The 18,385-nt window shown below is 37.3% G+C and overlaps 2 protein-coding genes across 3 annotated transcripts in view; one reads left to right on the plus strand and one right to left on the minus strand.

Annotated features, from left to right (window-relative positions):
* The window catches only part of Rnf17 (ring finger protein 17), a 99,072-nt gene that overhangs the window by 53,841 nt on the left and 26,846 nt on the right, over positions 1-18,385 (plus strand). For both annotated transcript variants that reach the window (XM_090342429.1, XM_090342430.1), the window contains exons 17-25: positions 374-527; positions 4,519-4,634; positions 5,772-5,892; positions 8,037-8,157; positions 9,201-9,428; positions 10,108-10,258; positions 10,802-10,920; positions 16,291-16,381; positions 18,177-18,292. In XM_090342429.1, the coding sequence (XP_090198555.1) occupies positions 374-527; positions 4,519-4,634; positions 5,772-5,892; positions 8,037-8,157; positions 9,201-9,428; positions 10,108-10,258; positions 10,802-10,920; positions 16,291-16,381; positions 18,177-18,292 (1,217 nt within the window). The remainder of the gene's footprint in view (positions 1-373; positions 528-4,518; positions 4,635-5,771; positions 5,893-8,036; positions 8,158-9,200; positions 9,429-10,107; positions 10,259-10,801; positions 10,921-16,290; positions 16,382-18,176; positions 18,293-18,385) is intronic.
* On the minus strand, positions 13,561-14,585 carry Duxb (double homeobox B). The gene is given in 2 exon segments (XM_090342447.1): positions 13,561-14,180; positions 14,183-14,585. Coding segments are annotated over 2 exon segments (1,023 nt in total).

An 18,385-nucleotide genomic window follows, 5' to 3' on the forward strand; every position in this document is an offset into this window, starting at 1 on the left:
TATCTAATAGAATGTGATTTTTTTTTGCCAGTCCTGGGCTTGAACTCGGAGCCTAGGCACTGTTCCTGAGCTTCTTTTGCTCAAGTCCAGAACTCTTCCACTTTCTGTGTATGTGGTGCTGAGGAATCAAATCGAGGACTTCATGCATGCCAGGTAAGCGCTCTTATCACTGAACCACCTTCCCAACCCAGAATGTGATTTTATTTCTCATTTAATATGCAATTATTATGCTACTTAATAAAATATTTATTTAGCATAATTGATAAATTAATGCCAGTTTTAATGTTTCTTAATTTTAATGAGAAGTTCCTATAACAAATTTTAAATTTTAACATTTTGTAAAATTACAATGCTTTATTCCTTTCTTTCTCAGATAGAGAATTTCGACTTTTTATTTCTATTAAAGACAATTGAGGACTTCTATAAAGATGAAGATGGGGAAAGTCTGGAAATCCTTTGTCCAGTTCAAGACCAAGCCTGTGTGGCTAAATTTGAAGATGGAGTTTGGTACCGAGCAAAAGTTACTGGTAGGAAAGTGCATGTTATTTTCCCAGGAAAAGTTATGCTTTGAAACAAATACTTTTTAGTTGATAAAAATTAAGTTTTGCAAGCAGTATTACTTGATCTTACCATTTACTGGATCTTTCTTTAGTAAAGTTGCAATAGTGTTGGGAGGTCAGTCTTTGGCTTCTAAGATTAATCACTGGAAATCTGACTAGAAAACTGGAAACAGTATAGAGCAGTAAAGTGACCACTAGCTTCATGACTGTCCCTTGCTATTTTTTGTCCATAAAAGTACACATAGACTATACAATCTCTGTGACCTCTTAACTCCTTTTTGATTTATTACTATGCCTCTTTCCTGGAAATTATTTTATTTACTAATGGTTTCAATATCTTTCTTTACAATTCTATCCTCAAATCACTGAATGGAATTTACCTCACAGAATAGTAAAAAAAATAGGATTGGAACCAGATAATTCATGGAAATGAAGGTACTTGCTAGGAGAGACCTGGCTAAGAGAGAATAATACCATACTGCTCTTCATAGTTCCAGAAATTGGATATACTATAGTCAGCTTAACCCATGGTATTATGTTTCACTAGTGGTTTTTCATCAGTAAAATTCAAGTTGAGACTTGGTCTCAATGCAGCAGTATTGGCAGAGTAGGCTAGTGAGAGATATTTGGGTCATGGGAGTGGAACTTGCACGAATACATAAATGTCTTTTTTACAAGAGTGAGCTCTAGCTCATGAAGGACTGGATTGCTTAGTTACTGAGATGGGATTATTGTAAGTCCTGGCTTTTCTTATTTTGCTTTTGTACATATGCCCACTTTCTCTTTGACTTCCTTAAATAAACCCAACCAGATACTGCTGCCACATAACCTACTCAGTATCAGGTATTTTGTCATAGCAACAGGAAGCAGATTAAGTCACATATTTTTATATGATTTCTAGTTTGTATGTACTTATCATCTTATTAGAAAGATGAAGTTAGTATGTTTTCCTGTTATTAAAATAATCTAAAAATCCTTACTATTAACTTTTAATATGTACCCAGTCCATGTCTTATGACCACCTATTAAGTTTTCCAACCTGAGCTTTCTGTCCTTTGGCACTGCGGATTTTAATCTAGCTAGTAGTTAGGTCTTAAACTAGCTAAATATTTTTTAATCTTTTTTTTTTTTACTAGTCCTGCAACTTGAACTCAGGGCCTAAGCACTGTCCTTGGGCTTTCTCAAGGCTAGGGCTCTACTACTTGAGCCATAGTACCACTTCTGGCTTTCTCTGTATATGACACTGAGACACAGAACCCGCTTTGTGCATGCTAGGCAAAACACTCTACTAGTAAGCCAAACTCCTGGCACCGACGAGCTAAATATTTTTAAAATATAGTTCTTAGGAATATCTTGGTCTGTTTGTGCTGTAGTAACACAATTCCAAAGATGGGTCAATTTTAAGCAATAAAAATTATTAGTTTTGAATATTTGGAAATCCTAAACCAAAGCCTTGATTGGTGAGCCTCATCTCTCTGACCTAACATATAACCTTTTTGCTTTATCTGTCCTTAAATGGCAGAAGTCTAAAGGGTTTAACAAAAGAGTCAAACTTTACTCCCTCAGCATACACTAAAGAAAGAGCCCTCAGGAAAAAGTCACTTCCAAGGCCACATCACTTATCAATGCTACATTGGGAACTAAGTTTCAACATGAATCCTGGAGGGAACAGAAATATTAGCACTCAAGATAATAATGAGCAGCTATATATGAGTGTGTATTATATACATGTGTACCTGTGTGTGAACATACATGTGCACATATGCGTACATATTGTGTATGTGTGTACAGATATATGTATGTATATGTATGGCTCACCCTAGGGATTTAACTTAAGGTCTGAATGCTGTCCCTGAGCTTTTTCAGTCACGGATAGTACTTTACCATTTGAGAAACACTTCCAGCTTTTTGAAGTTAGGAATATCATGGACTTTCCTGCCTCGGCTGGGTTTGAACCTCCATCTTCAGATCTCAGCCTCCTAAGTAGCTAGGATTAAGTCATGAGCTACCAGCCTCCAGTGTACATTTTTGGTAAATATAGGAAAAATAGAATATTTTTCATGACATTGAAAAACTGCAACTATCTTTTTTTTTTGCCAGTCCTGGACTTTGAACTCGGGGCCTAGGCACTGTCCTTGGACACCTTTTGCTCAAGGCTAGCGCTCTGCCACTTGAGCCATAACACTACTTCCAGCTTTTTCTGTGTATGTGGTACTAAGGAATTGAACCTAGGGCTTAGTGCATGCTAGGCAAGCACTCTACCACTAGACTACACTCCCTGTCCCATAACTAGTTTTAAAAGGGAATTATTGCCTTCAGAGCATTTTTGTTTGATTTTTTTTTTTTGCCAGTCCTGGGGCTTGAACTCAGGGCCTGAGCACTGTCCTTAGGCTTTCTCAAGGCTGGAACTCTACCACTTGAGCCACAGCGCTACTTGTGGCTTTTTGTCTGTGTATGTGATACCAGGGAATTGAACCTGGGTCTTTGTGCATTCTAGGCAATCAGTCCCCAGACCACTTTTGATGAACAATATGACATCTAAAATCTTTGAAGAATAACATTCGAGAAGATGTAGTTTACATGGTGACCTTGTAGGAGGAAATGGAACTGCATTTGTGATTCAATCCATTTTCCTGTACTTTTTTTTAGCACTGCTGAACTCAAGATCATATTTGGTAGCTTTTTTTTTTCCTGTCCTGAGGATGAAATTCAGGGCCTGAGCACTGTCCTTGGGCTTTCTCAAGGCTAGAGCTTTACCACTTGAGCCACAGCACCACTTGTGCCATTTTCTATGTGTGTGGTACCAAGGAATCAAAAACAGGTCTTCGTGCATGTGGGGCAAGCACTCTACAACGAGGCCAAATTCCTGGCCCCATGGTAGCTTATTTTTTATTTTCTAATGTCTGCTTAATTTAAAAGCTGAATAGCGCTAAAAGATGTTAACATTCCACTCCTACACTCAAATCTGGTTACTTTCCATTCTTGTAACTGTTTAGATTGCTTATTTTGCTTTAGTGTTTACTTGTGTTAATTTCTTTTAATAATACATAATACTTCAGTCCTTGCTCCAGTTTTACATAATTACTATTTACTTGGTATTCTGTAAGTCTTAGATCTCTCTTTAACTTTCTCCCTCTCTCCCTCTACCAGTCTTGTATAAGTTTCACTTGAATCCATAGTTTATGTAAATATTTTCATTGCTACATCATAAAATATGCTGTTTAATTCTGACATAATAATTATGCCTATTTCAATTACATTTTCCTGATACTTTAAAACCATTTTCCACATGATCAAAATTTTTAATGTATATTTGTGTCATGGAAACAGTCTTCTGTTTTCTAGAGTGATTAGCCTCTAATTTTACTAAAAATACGTTATTCTGGAAACTTCTTTCACATAGCAATACACATTGTTCTGTATTGGGCCTCTTCTAGATATCTTCTCGATATGTTTCACAGCTCGTCTACTCCTTTATTTTGGTTCCCACCTACCAGTAGTTTTCCTCATAAAAAAAAAAAGTGCGTGGAAGGCAAATTTTAGACTTCCCATAGCTGCTGGTTCAGTTCTCATACTTGGGAAGAAGAATAATATTAAATTCCACCCCATACCCATTGTTTTGCTTGCTTAAAATTACATCTCCAATGTCTTGAGCAAGGTAAAAATCTTAACAGCATTGGAAGAATTGAAATATTCTTTTCATTTTAACCTGGAAATTCCAATGGGGAATTGTAACCTTACCCCTGTAGTAACATGTCTGTAATAACAGGTATCCACCGCCATAGGGTGTAAGTGCTTTGCCATCAGCTTCTCCATGTCAGTAGAAGATACATAGATATGAGAATATAAAGTCAACCATATATTTTGGGTGATGATAAAAAGATAAGTGTTTAAAGTATGGAAAGCAGTCTGATAGAGATCTATACATTTGTGGTTTCTAATTATACAATTTTTAAAGGATTGCCCGGACATCGGGAAGTTGAAGTTAAATATGTAGACTTCGGAAATACTGCAAAAGTAACACTTAGAGAGATGCGTAAAATAAAGGATGAGTTTCTGAATACTCCAGAGAAGGTAATCTACTTGTTATGAGTTCTACAAATATGAAAGTACTTTTAGAAGTCCTTGTTTTCCCTCCATGGAAGTATTTCTGTTAACCATCATTTTGGCCTATAAAGTTTTTGATTCAAGGACTGTAGGGAAGTATTGGTTTAGTCACTATGTAACATTATGTAAGCATTCTCTGGAGGCTCTGGAATTGCAGCTCAGTGATAGAGTGCTTACCTAACATGAACAATCCCAAGCTCTGCAATAATAAGTATATGGGACAAATAAATATTAATTAAAAACATTTTATACGTTTCTTTTCTTTTTTTTTTTTTTTTTTTGCCAGTCCTGGGCTTGAGCTCAGGGCCAGAGCGCTGTCCTTGGACTTTCTCAAGGCTAGAGCTCTACCACTTGAGCCTCAGCACCACTTCTGGCTTTTTCTAAGTATGTGGTACCAAGGAATCGAACCCGGGTCTTCGTGCATGCTAGGCAAGCACTTTAACCACTAGGCCAAACTCCAGGCCTTATACGTTTATTTCTAAGTAGTTCCTGGTCTGTGACTTTTAATATGTCATTTTGAGATATGTAGTAAGGATTTCACTTTCATGTGTGATGATTGAGAAAACATTCATTTCAAAAGTACTGTGATTGTAAGTATATTTAATATATGTCTGTAATTAGAAGTGTAGAAGAATATGTAAAAACCTTGAACTGCTGATCTCTATGAAGTGGAAGTCAAAAAGTAAAATAGGAGGCTTTTTCTAATATATATTTTCCTATATTATTTAAATTTTAGAGAATCAGATTAAAATAAACCTATCAACTTGGTTTTCTCATTTTTTCTAACTCTTTAAATGAAAGTTTATTTCTAGTATATGAATGTGTAATGTTTCCACAAATATTTAATTCCAAGCATTTATAAAGTACTTTTTAATAAAAAGGCATCACACATTCGACTGTGTTTGCATTTAGAAATAAATATTAATTTGTGTTTTGGGGAACTTTTTTTCAGAGCTGGGGATCAAACCCAGAGCGTCAAGCATGCTTGGCAAGTGCTCTGCCATTGAGCACTGTGAAGATTACTTTTCTACACTTACCTACTACTTTAATTCTCAAAAAGCTAAAAGCTAAGTTTACTTAATGGTGGGATTTTGTTTGACACAGGCAATTAAATGTAAGCTAGCATACATTGAGCCATGTAAAGGAACAGCACAGTGGTCCAAAAAAGCTAAAGAAAAATTTGAAGAAAAGACTCAAGATAAATTTATGACCTGCTCAGTTATTAGTAAGTTATTTCCATTTTACTATAAAATTACACATCATTTTAATAAGGGTGACACTTTAGCATTTGTCATATCTTAATAAATTTAATATGCTTTAAGTAGTAATAAGAGGCAATGTTTGTTGAGATGAGAAACAGTGGGATTGTATGGTTTGTTGTAGATTCAAAGGCAGTAGACAGAATAGGTATGATGGTAGACACCTGTAGTATCAGCTCTTGAGAGGCTGGGACAAGAGGATCACTTGAGCCCAGTAGTTTGAGGCATGCCTGGATAACATTGAAAATTCATTTCAAAAAAGCAAAGATCAAAACAAAATCAAGTCACCTTTGACAATGCCCCTTGAGCCCAAAAGCTTGATTTATTTGTGTGCATTTTTGCTAGGGCTCTCTCTCCTTGTCACATTGATGCTAAGGAAAATTTTTAGGCAATTGAAGGGAAGTGGCAATTGAAGGAAAGTGAACATGACTGATAAATAGGTTTTGTTTCTTGGTGAGGTGTGTGTGTGTGTGTGTGTGCGTGTGCGCGCACATGCTATATAGTTATCAGCACATTTTTTTTGCCTGTCATGGGGCTTGAACTCAGGGCCTGAGCAATGTCCTTGGACTTTTCTCACTTTTACCACTTGAGCCACAGCACCACTTCCAGCCTTTTTCTATGTATATGGTACCGAGGAATCGAACCTGGGTCTTCATGCATGTTAGTCAAGCACTCTATCACTAGGCCAAACTCCCAGCCTCTTGTCAGCACATTTTTACAACAGAACAGTTTGGATCTAAAATCCTGGCTGCCCACTAGCCCACAAGTTTCTGAAACAAGAAGTTCTCAGATTCTATAAAGGAACTAAGAAAGCAATTAAGATGGCAAAGGTTCAAAACATAGGTAAGTTGTATTTATTCCCTATTGGAACAAAAAGCCTCGTATATGAGGAGTATGAAACCAAACAACTAAACGTGGTATGAAAAGTAGGATGATGTAAGTTTAATAAGATTATAATTATACATTATGTAGTTCTCCTCTGTAATTTATTTGCGCCACAGAAGAGCCAACTCTTGAAAAAGCTTGCTGACATGTACTTTTTACAGCTGGGTGATGTAGAATATTACTACTGTTGATATTTTTTTATTTGGAATAATTCTGAACAGCAGCTATCAGCCACTCTTGTTTTAAAAGTATAGGCATATAGTTGTCTCAGTGCATACGTTAGACAAGTGTTTCCTAAACAAATTCTGCTGTCTATTGAGCAAGTTCTCTGAGCTGTACCATAAATAATTAGGTACATGAAATAGATCTAACAAACCAATTTAGTTTCTGGAGCAAAAGTTACATGGTTACTCCTATAAAGCAAAAAGACAGAAAGAAAATAACCACTTATGAGTTCTAGATTGAGTTGGTTCTGTTTTAAACTTTATATGTTTATTTTTTAAAAAGCCTAAGACAAAGTGGGTGCAGGCAGCTCACACCTATAATCCTAGCTACTCAAGACTGAGATCAAAGGGTGTGGTTCAAAGCCAGCCTAGGTAGGGCAGTGCATGAGAGTTTCTTCTCTAATTAGTCACCAAAAAAAAAAAGCCAGAAGTGGAGCTGTGGCTCAAGTGGTAAGAGGAGTAGGCTTGAACAAGAAAGCTCAGGGACACTGCCTGGGCTCTTAAGTTGCAGCCCAGGACTAACACTCGCATGTGCACACATACTTACATGCATGCACATGATCCTAAGACATTTTTATATTTGGAAAAGCTATAAACTCTCACAAATAATTATCGTCAGAATTTTCATTTTGAGCTTTCAGAACTTGATCGAATTTAGAACAGTCTAACACTATGTTTATATTTGTCTGGATTTTAAAGCTTTATAGTATAGATAACAGTATTTAAAAGTATAAATGCTGTTTTAACTAGAGAAAGTAACATTCAGCAAGAAATTTCATGCATACTAAAGATAGAAATTGTTTCCAACTTTTTATTTTCTTATGAAACCTACATTTGATGTTAGAACCTCAAGCTTGATAGAAAGATGCTTGAGCCATGTTTTTATATAGAGCCATGTTTTATATAGCCATATTTTTATAGAAGATTGCCTCATTTAGTGTATTTTTCAGTACATTATTGCATTCATTTTTTTTCCTAAAACGAATCTTACATTTTTACAGAAATTCTAGAAGATAATGTGCTATTAGTTGAGCTTTTTAATTCTTGCTGTGCTCCTGGGATTATTCCTACTAGTGTTAATGATCAACTAGTCAAGGAAGGCCTGGCATCTTATGAGGCAGGGTAAGTACATGGTAAACTCATGTTCTTTAGTAACATTTCAGTCCTAAGTAAAGAAACTGGAACTTCCCTGTTCGTACATCAGAAGAAAAAAAATGGAAGAGAATAATTGAGTCATTGGTCTGAGGAGTAGAATAGCTTTTCCTTTCATCTCTAAGGAACTTTAAGAGAAAGGCTTCTCAGAAAGAGAGACTAGCATCTTATTTCCAGGTTAAGTGTTTGCTTTGGCAGCCCCATGTACTTATCTGAGAGAGAGAGAAAGAGAAATGGCAAGGTAGAGAATGAACATACTTCTAGAATAGTCTACATTCGCATTTGGAATATTCCTGGTTTCAATGGGAAACTTTAAATACAAACAAGCTTAAGCCATTGTGCTCATTCCTACCAAAGACTGACAGGTTACAGAGGTAATTCTAGAAGCAGAAGTGGCAGCAAGGAAGCATGAGACAGTTGTAGAACAAGACCAAGAATCCTCCCACAATAGATTTTTGCAATGGGCATAGTCCCTAAAGAATGCTATAGAAAGCTCAGGCATAACCTCGGGAAAGCCAATATTTGGATAGTGCCCACCTGGAAAGCCAGAGATATAGTGACAACTAGAAGAGGCCTAGAGTGCCTCTCCTGCAAGTATTCATTGTCTGTACCCATGCCTCCATCTACACTCAGACTGAAGTAACAAGGCAGAGAGTAAAGGCCTTTTCCTTTTTCCTGTCTCAAATGAAGGAGGAAAGAAGAGCGAACACTTTGTATTGTACTTACATTTTTTTTTCTTTTTAAACTCAGGATTACCAAATTATATATACAGTTATAGAAAGTAAAATTTTAAGATACATAGTTAAAGGTATTTGGTCAAACATTATGGGTCATTTATCTATTATCTCAGTCAAAATAGCTTTATAATGACTAAATTTAGTCATGGTTATATATATTAGAATGAGGAGCAGTAAATTTTAACTGAAATTTGTTCATCTTTAAACCTAAGCAAATAACAGCATAAATATTTTGCCAGTTATTGTTCCTGCTAACCTTTGCTATTTTTTTTTCAGTTATGCTCTCAAAGATAACTCTAGAAAGCATACTGAAGTATGGGATCCTTCTCCAGAAGAAATTATTTCCAATGAAGTAAACAGCTTAAGTCCTGTGCCTGTAAAATCTCTACCTAATGAGAATTTCCAGTCATTTTATAATAAGGAACTGCCTGTGCACATCTGTAATGTCGTTTCTCCCGAGAAGATTTATGTTCAGTGGCTACTTACAGAAAACTTACTCAATAGGTATTCTATATAATGAAAATGTACCACCTATAATTCTACTCTTTCTGTACTTTGTTGCATAGGAGTTAAGTGCAAAATTTTTAAATTAGTAAATTTATTTCAGCTGAAATAGTCTCTAAACTGTTGAAAAGTATAACAGAGTACATCTGCTTATTACTTTCAGTGTTAGAATTTGTCCCACAAATAGTTGAGTGGCTAACTCCATGACAGCTGTATTTAGGGGCACAGTGGTGGTGATATGAATAATCCTTTGATGTCACAGAGCTTAATTCTAGTACAGAGATGGCAGATGGCAATAATGCACATTTGGGGAGAAAGGCAGTTTTACAACAAAGCAGATCTCAAAGAGACGGTGGCATTTGAAAAGGGCCATAAATATGAGCAGGAAGTTCATGTTGGACAGAGTGAAGAGCTAGGTCAAAGGCCTCTGGAGTATGCTTTGTAAGGACATGATCCTCTGTTTGGCTGGAGTAGAATGATCACGAGGAGAAATCAAAACTGTGGGCAAAGATGGGATGAGGATACTGGGAAAAGTGAAGGAAGGAGTGACATTGTCCAAAAAAGAAATGTACTCTTTTCCTGATGAATGAAATCATAGCCTTCTATACAACACCCTAATAACAACAATAAAATCATATTTTTAAAAATTATATTTGAAAATGTAATCTTTTTATTATAGTTTAGAAGAAAAGATGATAGCTACTTATGAAAACTCAGAATGGGAACCTACTAAATGGGAAAGTGATATGCACTGTGCTGTCAAGGTCCCAGAAAAAAATCAGTGGCGAAGAGGCCAGATCATCAGAATGGTCACAGACACGCTAGTAGAGGTAAAGGCAAAGTTGAAAATATGAAAGTGAATTTATTTTCAATTTTTTTCTCTTGAGTATTCAGTTTTTAATACACTTTTGAATTCATTGAAAAAAAAATCATTAAATGGGGCTGGGAATATGGCTTAGTGGTAGAGTGCTTGCCTAGCATGCATGAAGTCCTGTGTTTGATTCCTCAGTACCACAAACAGAAAAAACCAGAAGTGGTTCTGTGGCTCAAGTGATAGAGTGCACAGAGGCTCAGGGACAGAGCACAGGCTCTGAGTTCTAACCTCAGGACTGGCCAAAAAGAAAAAAATTGGGCTGGGAGTTTGGCCTAGTGGTAGAGTGCTTACCTAGCATTCACAGAGACCTAGGTTTGACTCCTTGGTACATAGAAAAGCTGGAAATGATGCGGTAGCTCAAGTGGTAAAACACTAACTAGCCTTGAGTTTCGAAAGCCCAAGGAATAGGACTCAGTCCCTGAGTTCAGTCCCTAGGACTGACAAAAAAAAAATCATTAAATGTTGTCTTTCCCTATTCTTACAATGACTGTTTTTGTAGGTCTTGCTGTATGATGTGGGTGTTGAACTGCTAGTGAATATTAACTGTTTAAGAGAACTTCAAGAAGAACTAAAGATGATGGGAAGATTATCATTGGAGTGCTCTCTTGTTGATATAAGGTAGTTTTAAGCTAAGTATATTAATTTTTTCCTTATTGAATGTTTACCATTTAAATATTTTAATGGTTTTGTATTTTAAGTTTACATGAAATTTTGATAAAATCTAGTTAATTCGGGGGGTTAAGAGGAGGGAATCGGGGGGGGGGTTAAGAGGAGGGAAAGAGGCCTAGCATCACCCATAATCGTAACTACTCAAGAGGTGGAAGTAAGAGGGTTACAGTCCAAAACATGAAACCATAAGACCTTATCTGAAAACTAAAAACAAAAGGAAGTGGTAGAGCACTTGTCTAGCAAACAGGACTCCTAAAAAAAATAAAAGTGAAGGATAAGTATTCAGGCTCATAAATATAGTGATACTGAGGAAATATCACTAATAGACTAATACGGAAGATATCTAGATAAAATTCAAACCATGGACAAGAAAAACTTCAGAACAACAAGGGCGACAGAAATAAAATGTTTTTTCAGAATATTAAATTGTATGGAAGGCTTAGTATGTAAATTTTTAGAGTGGGTTATGAAAGATAATGTAATAGTAACATGTCCTGTGTTTTAGTCTGCTGGAATCTCACTCTAAAAATAGTGCAGTTTACATCTAGGACTTTCCTAGCAGAGGATTACAATAGCTCAAAACCTAAGTACATAGGATCATATAGGATGAAAGGATCTCTAAGATATGGAAATGAGCTTTATCTTATGTGATTGTTGTTCTTAATGTGCTAGTATGTATAGTAAAGCCAAAGACTGCATAGACATTATCTACAAAACTTGGTGACAAGTCTAACATAAAAGAATGACAGGAAAGTAAAACGGGCAGGAGGGATGGAAACAAGCAGGCAGGGAAAAGGGCCAACAGAGGGTGAAGGAAGCTGCATAAGGCCCACAGGATCCATTTGCATGCCTGAAGATAGAACAGGGAAATCTGTTGAAATTATTTTAAGAAGAGGGAGTGTGATAGAGTGAGGTGATGGAAATGGATTGTATACTTGTTAGAGGAAATTTACAGTAGGGGCAGAGAGTTTGGCCTAGTGGTAGAGTACTTCGTGCCTAGCATGCACGAAAACCCAGGTTTGACTCCTCAGTACAACACAGAAGCTAGAAGTGGTGCTGTGGCTCAAGTGGTAGAGTACTAGCCTTGAGAAAGCCCAAGGACAGTGCTCAGAACCTGAGTTCAAGCTCCAGGACTGCCCCCCCCCCCAAAAAAGTGTTTGGGCCCTGAGTTCAAGCCCCAGGACTGGCAGGAAAAAAAAAAGTGATGACAGATCTCAGGAAATATACAAGTGATATATTAATAGTAGACTAAACCTATAATCCTATCTACTCAGGACACTGAGATCCGAGAATCCTGACACAAAGCCAGCCTGATAGGCATGAAATTACATGAGACTTATTTCTAACCACCAAAAAGCTACAAGTAGAACTGTGTCTTAAGTGGCAGAATGCTAGTTTTGAGCAAAAAAAAAAATACCCAGTACAACAAAATAGACTAAAGTTAAATACAAAGCAAATAATGCGATTGATAAAGCTTTAGAATATAAAATATGACAACTTTTCAAATTCATGAACAAAAAATTGCAAAAGATTCAAGAGAAAACAAGATTGTTCAGCTCAAGTGGGCAAGGTGCCTGTCTAGTATCCCTATATGATCATGGAAGCCACTGGTACTCTGGAATACCTAGCCCAGAACTATCTATAAATCTATAAATCCTTTATCTGTTCTCATTTTTTAAACTGAGACTAGGATAGGATGTCTTCTCGTGACTCCTTTCCATTGTTTCATGTTCATGAAGTTTTTCTCAGTGGTGGTTTTCAGCCTGATTATAGTGTCTCCAGGCTCCAGGGTATTTCTCCCCTTTGCTGTGATCACTGATAGTAACTATCACATGTAAATTCTTTCAGTGCTCTGGACTTGAACCGGGCCCATGTACTATAGAAAATAGCTGTTTTCTTACTTATACCTTAAGTAGCTTAATCAGAAGAATTATAGCAACCCTATAATTTATACCTAATATTGCAAACAGCATATACCTATGTCCTATGGAATAGGATGTGCTACCTTTATTATTATAAGAACCTAAGAGGGGCCGGGAGTGTGGCCTAGGGAGTTTACAGTGTAGTAGTGATCCCTCCTGACCACATTCCCACCAGCATCTGTTGTTATTAGATTTCTTGATTCTGCCATTCTAACTGGAGTGAGGCGGAATCTCAAAATTGTTTGTATTTGCATTTCTTTTATGACCAGAGATGTCGAGCATTTCTTCATGTGTCTATAGGCCATTTTTGTTTCTTCAGAGAAGACTAAGTCTTTGGCCCATCTTTTTTTTTTTTTTTTTTTTTTTTTTCAGCACGACTCATTTATTGGTTGATTTGATTCTGCTAAGACTGGGCTTAAACTCAGAGCCTGGCGCTCTACTTTGCCTTTTGTTGTTGGTATTCAAGATTGGTTCCCTACCACTTGAGCCATCCCTCCACTTCTAGTATTTTGCTGGTTAGTTGGAGATAAGGGTGTCATGGACATTCCTGCTCAGGCTGAGTTGTGACCTTGATCCTCAGAGCTCAGCTTCCTGAGAGCTAAGATGAAAGGTGTATGCTACTGGCACAGTGCTGAACTTAGTCCCTTGATGTATGCTAAAGTAATTTTCAGTCCCCAGCTCCAACCCTCAGATACTCTTGGGCCCTGGCACTGGGTTGTGGCGGGTCCTCTTTCTGGCCCACTGCCACACACCTGCCTTGATGGTCCTAGGGTTCCCACTGGGCAATCAATTCTTGGCGTCCCTTTTCCCACCACTGCATAATGTAAGATATGTCGGGGGCCTCCAGCTCCACAGATGGCAGCTCCTCCCGAGCACAGGGAGGCTGCAGATCTCCTGGGCTAGTGTGTTCTTTGTATTGGTGGCTTCCTGACACCTGGTCTGTCTGGGTCGGCGGTTCTGGAGTGGGGTGGAGGGTTTTTCCTTCCTGTGCTGTTTGGGTAAGCAGGAAGATTTGGTAATTTGGTTCTTGGGTCCATAAGGAACCCAAAGAAATATAGTACAGAGGAGGTGCAGAAGTCTGCTTGCCAGAAATGTTAGGAACATGATCCCTGCCTGAGTGTTCCAGGAGGCTGGGCTGTAGCTGCTGAGGGGTCAGAGTGAGGCTTCCATCTGTGTCATCTGCTTTGGAATGGGTGGGCTTTCTGGTGCTCTGAGTTGATGGCCCAAGGCCCGTGTCATTAGCCTGTCTGCTAATGGTGTCACTGTAAGGAACTAGATTCTTCCCTCAGTTTTTGTGGGGGGCATGTCGGGCTGTTTCACTGCTGCTTGTGTTAACTGCTCTCTAGTCCACAGCGGAGGCTGTTCATGCTTCTCAGCTTGAGCTTCTGCTAAAAGGCTTTGATATTGTAGTTTTTTCTGTTTCAGTCTTTGTGATCGAAACCAATTCCGAATGCTTCATCTTGGAATGTCAAATTCTTGGGCCAGTTTTTCCTGGGTAGCTTCATTAGGATAAGCGTTTTCATTAAAGCATGTTTGAAGAATATTCTTTTGGTGTTGGTTATAAACCACCCTTTAGGACAGATTCTTTGATGACATCACAGATGAAGATTCCAGCCTGGTGTGCAAATGTGGTCCACTAGAGGAGACTGCAAGATCCCAGCAACAAGAGGACTCAGCAGCACTTTGGCCCATCTTTTAATGGGATGGTTGTTTCTTTGAAGATTTGTTTTTTAGAGATTCAATTTTTTTAGCTGTAGAGATATTTTTATATGAGGCCTTTGCCTGTTGTATGGTTAGTGAAGATCTTCTCCCACTCTATGGGCTTTCTGTTTAGTTTGCTAGCTATATCCTTTGCCATACAGAAGCTCTGCAGTTTAATGCAGTTTCTTAAGAACAGTTATACAAAGTTACTCAGTTTCAACTCTGCATACTAAAATAGATGATGAAGCTTAATAGTTTTCATTAATTTGCCCAAAATTATTTGAATTGCCAATTTGTGTGTGTGTGCTTGTTTGAACATGTGTGTATACTGGTCTTATAGTTTGAACTCATGGCCTAGGAACTGTCCCTGAGCTTCATTTACTTAAAGATAGTGCTCCACCGCTTGAGCCAGAGCTCTACTTCCAGCTGGTTTTCTTTTTTTTTAGCCTTTTTTCCAGATGAGAACTTGATCTCAGTACCTGACATTTTTGTTCATTGGCTGACACTACCAACTGAGCCATGCCTCAAACCCTGGCTGTTTCTTTTTTAGTAATTTATTAGAGATAAGTGTCTCATAGACTTTCCTGCCTGGACTGGCTTTGAACTGCAACCTTCAAATATCAGCCTCCTAATTAATACACCTTCTATATGGCAAATATCATGTAACCCTTTTATTAATTACAATAAAAAAACAAATATCAGCCTCCTAAATAGCTAGGATTACAAGCATGAGCCACTGCTGCCAGGCTTTGCCAAATTTTTTGTGAACATCTTTGCTGTGCATTCTTATTTGCCACTCAGATCTTTTACCAAAAAAAAAAATAGCCACTATAGTCCGCTTATTTTTATAATCATTCAGAATTATATGGCTATATCAAAAGATGTGAGTATTTTTGTTGAATCACTAGCTAAATCAACAATTAAAAATAATCCTTAAAAGTTTTGAGCCAGCTGCTCGTGGCTCATGCCAGTAATCCTAGCTACTCCAAATGTTGGATCTGAGGACTGAGATTCAACGCTAGCCTAGTGAGACTCTTTAACTCCAATTAACCACCAGAAGTGGTACTGAGGCTTAAAGTGACACAGTGATAGCTTTCAGCAAATGAGCTCAGGAACAACACCCAGGCCCTAAGTTCATTTCCCACAACCAGCGAAAGAACATTTTGTAAACTATCGAAGCTTCTGTTTACAGATAGTGACTCAAATTAGATTTGCATTCTATAAACTTCCAAAAATGTGCAGTGGGCTTTTTTTTCATTAAGTATTTCTGCAGTGCCTTTCATATACCAGACATGGTGCTAGACATTAAGGAAAACAACAATAGGAAAGCATATCAACTGTGCATCCAGAGTTTATAGTTCACATATAGGAAATGGATATATATACACACATACACACACATATAATTCCCATACAGGACATGGATCATGACTTACAAACTGCACCTGCTTTTTGAAGAGTCATCATGTAGCCATAGAATAGATACACATAAACAAGCAAGCCTGGCATATGGGCTCTGAGTAAACAGGGACACTCAAAAAGCCATGAAGAGTCACAAGTCTTATGTTCACATTTATTTCTTACTACATGTGTAAGTAGTTCAAACTGTGTGTGCATGTATTTATGTATAATAGGCATATCTTTCAAAATCCTATGCTATAATTAGAATATGCTGTACTTATTTTTTTTGTTTTAGACCAACTGGTGGGAGTGACAAGTGGACCGCTACAGCTTGTGACTGTCTTTCTTTGTACCTCACTGGAGCCATAGCAACTATCATCTTACAGGTAGGCTGTAGGGTAAGCAATTCTGACAGATATGTATTGATTTTATCACTGGTGTTTTCATCATTTCAGTTTCTTCTCAATGTTTTGTTGGTTTTTGGTGTCATAGAGTCTTATATAAACCAGACTTACCTCAAATGCATGGTCTTCTTCATTTTGCCTCCAGTTTTACTTGAGAAAGTAATAGCAGGCTATTTGCATTGTAGTATAAGTTTTCTTGGTCTGTGTCATCTGTTCATAATAGATGTTTCACAAATGAGTGTGTGAATGAATCCCAGTATCTCTTGGCCAGGTGGGTAACTCATGCCTATAATCTCAACAACTCATAAAGTGGAGACTAAGAGAATCAAGGTTCAAGGCCAGACCAGACAAAAAGTTAACAACCAACAAGCCAAGCCCATGTAATCACAGTTACTTGGGAGGAGAAGATAGAAGGCTTTTAGTCTGAGAGAAAAACATGAGACCCTAGCTGGGAAAAAAAAAAGAGCCGGGGTAGGGGGAGGAGAGGGTACCTGCCTAATAAGTATGAGATGAGACCAACTTCAAACCTCACTACCACCAAAGAAAACAATTTCTAAAATTTAAATTTAGAATTTATATAGACTTATAGAATTCTAGTGAGCTCAGGTCACTATTGGCACAAAAAAATAGAATTATAAGCTTGACTTGAAACTTTTGCATATTAAAAATACTACTTTTTTGTGTATGTGGGGGGGGGGAGTCATGGGGCACTGTCTCTGAGCTCTTCAGCTCAAGGCTACTACCCTACACTTGAGCCACAGCGCCACTTCCTGTTTTCTAGTGCTTAATTGGAGATAGGAGTTTCATGGTCTTTAGTGCCCAGCTGGCTTTGAACTGCAATCCTTAGATCTCAGCCTCCTGAGTAGCTAGGGTTACAAGCGTGAACCACTGCGCCCACCCCGGCTTAAACTGTACTTTTGAAGCCTTTTGATTGTTTGTTTTTACCAAAATGGAAAAATAGGACCTAGTGAAATTAAGATCAGTTATAAAGCTGGGTGAGCATGACTGACCCTGTAATCCTAGATACTCAGGAAGTTGTTGAAGCCAGTCAACAGAGGAAAGTCCATGTGACTCCAACTAACAATCAAAAAGTTGAAAATGGAGCTGTAGTGCAAATGGTAGAGCACTGGCCTTGAACAAACAAAGCTAGAAGATGGTGCTCCAGGCCTAGCACACACAAGAAACTATGTGGATTTGAGAAGAGGCATCTATTATTTTAGAATACTTAAAACTAATCTTCTTACTTCATTTTTTCTAATTTAAAAACATTACTGAATTGATTAGAATTTTCTTATATACCTAATTTTCTGTTAGCATGTTTATGTATATGCTTTCTCCATTTTATAATTTTTCCGTATCATACAATATATTTCATATTTGTTCAATTTTTCATAAGGAAAAAGTGACACTGTGGAAAACATTATGTAGTTCTATCATTTATAAAGGAGTTGAAGAGATTAAAGAATTGTTCATGGGCTACTTCTTTTGGGTTGGAAAAAGTTTGTTTTAGTACCATTTGTGTGCAGAGGGGGTTAGTTTCACCTGATAGTAAAGTCTTCCTGATGCACTTCACAAAAATAACCTGAAAACAAATAAAAAATTTAAATTATCAGTATTGACTCCTATGTGTTTTCTATGTGATGTATTTAAATGTCAAAATATGTTATTCATTTGGGCTTTTTCTTTTACTGAAAAGTATGTAAAATATGTACTTGTACTCACAGTATACTTTGGCATTTTTGTGTCTCATATTGATGTTACTGTTAAATATTTGCAGGAAAACCACACAACATGGCCATTACCTGTGAAAATTTACTGTAGGGATGAAAAAGGAGATCGAGTTGATGTTTCTAAATATTTAATTAAAAAGGGTTTGGCTTTAAGAGAGAGAAGGTACAGAATTTTACATTTTTCTTGACATTTGTGATTTGACACTTTATACTTGCCTATGTAAGTTATTTCCATGTACTTTCTTTTTTGTTATTG

The sequence above is a fragment of the Megascapheus bottae genome, chromosome 11, assembly GCF_031878675.1.
Source record: "Megascapheus bottae isolate mThoBot1 chromosome 11, mThoBot2.hap1, whole genome shotgun sequence".
NCBI lineage: Eukaryota > Metazoa > Chordata > Mammalia > Rodentia > Geomyidae > Megascapheus > Megascapheus bottae.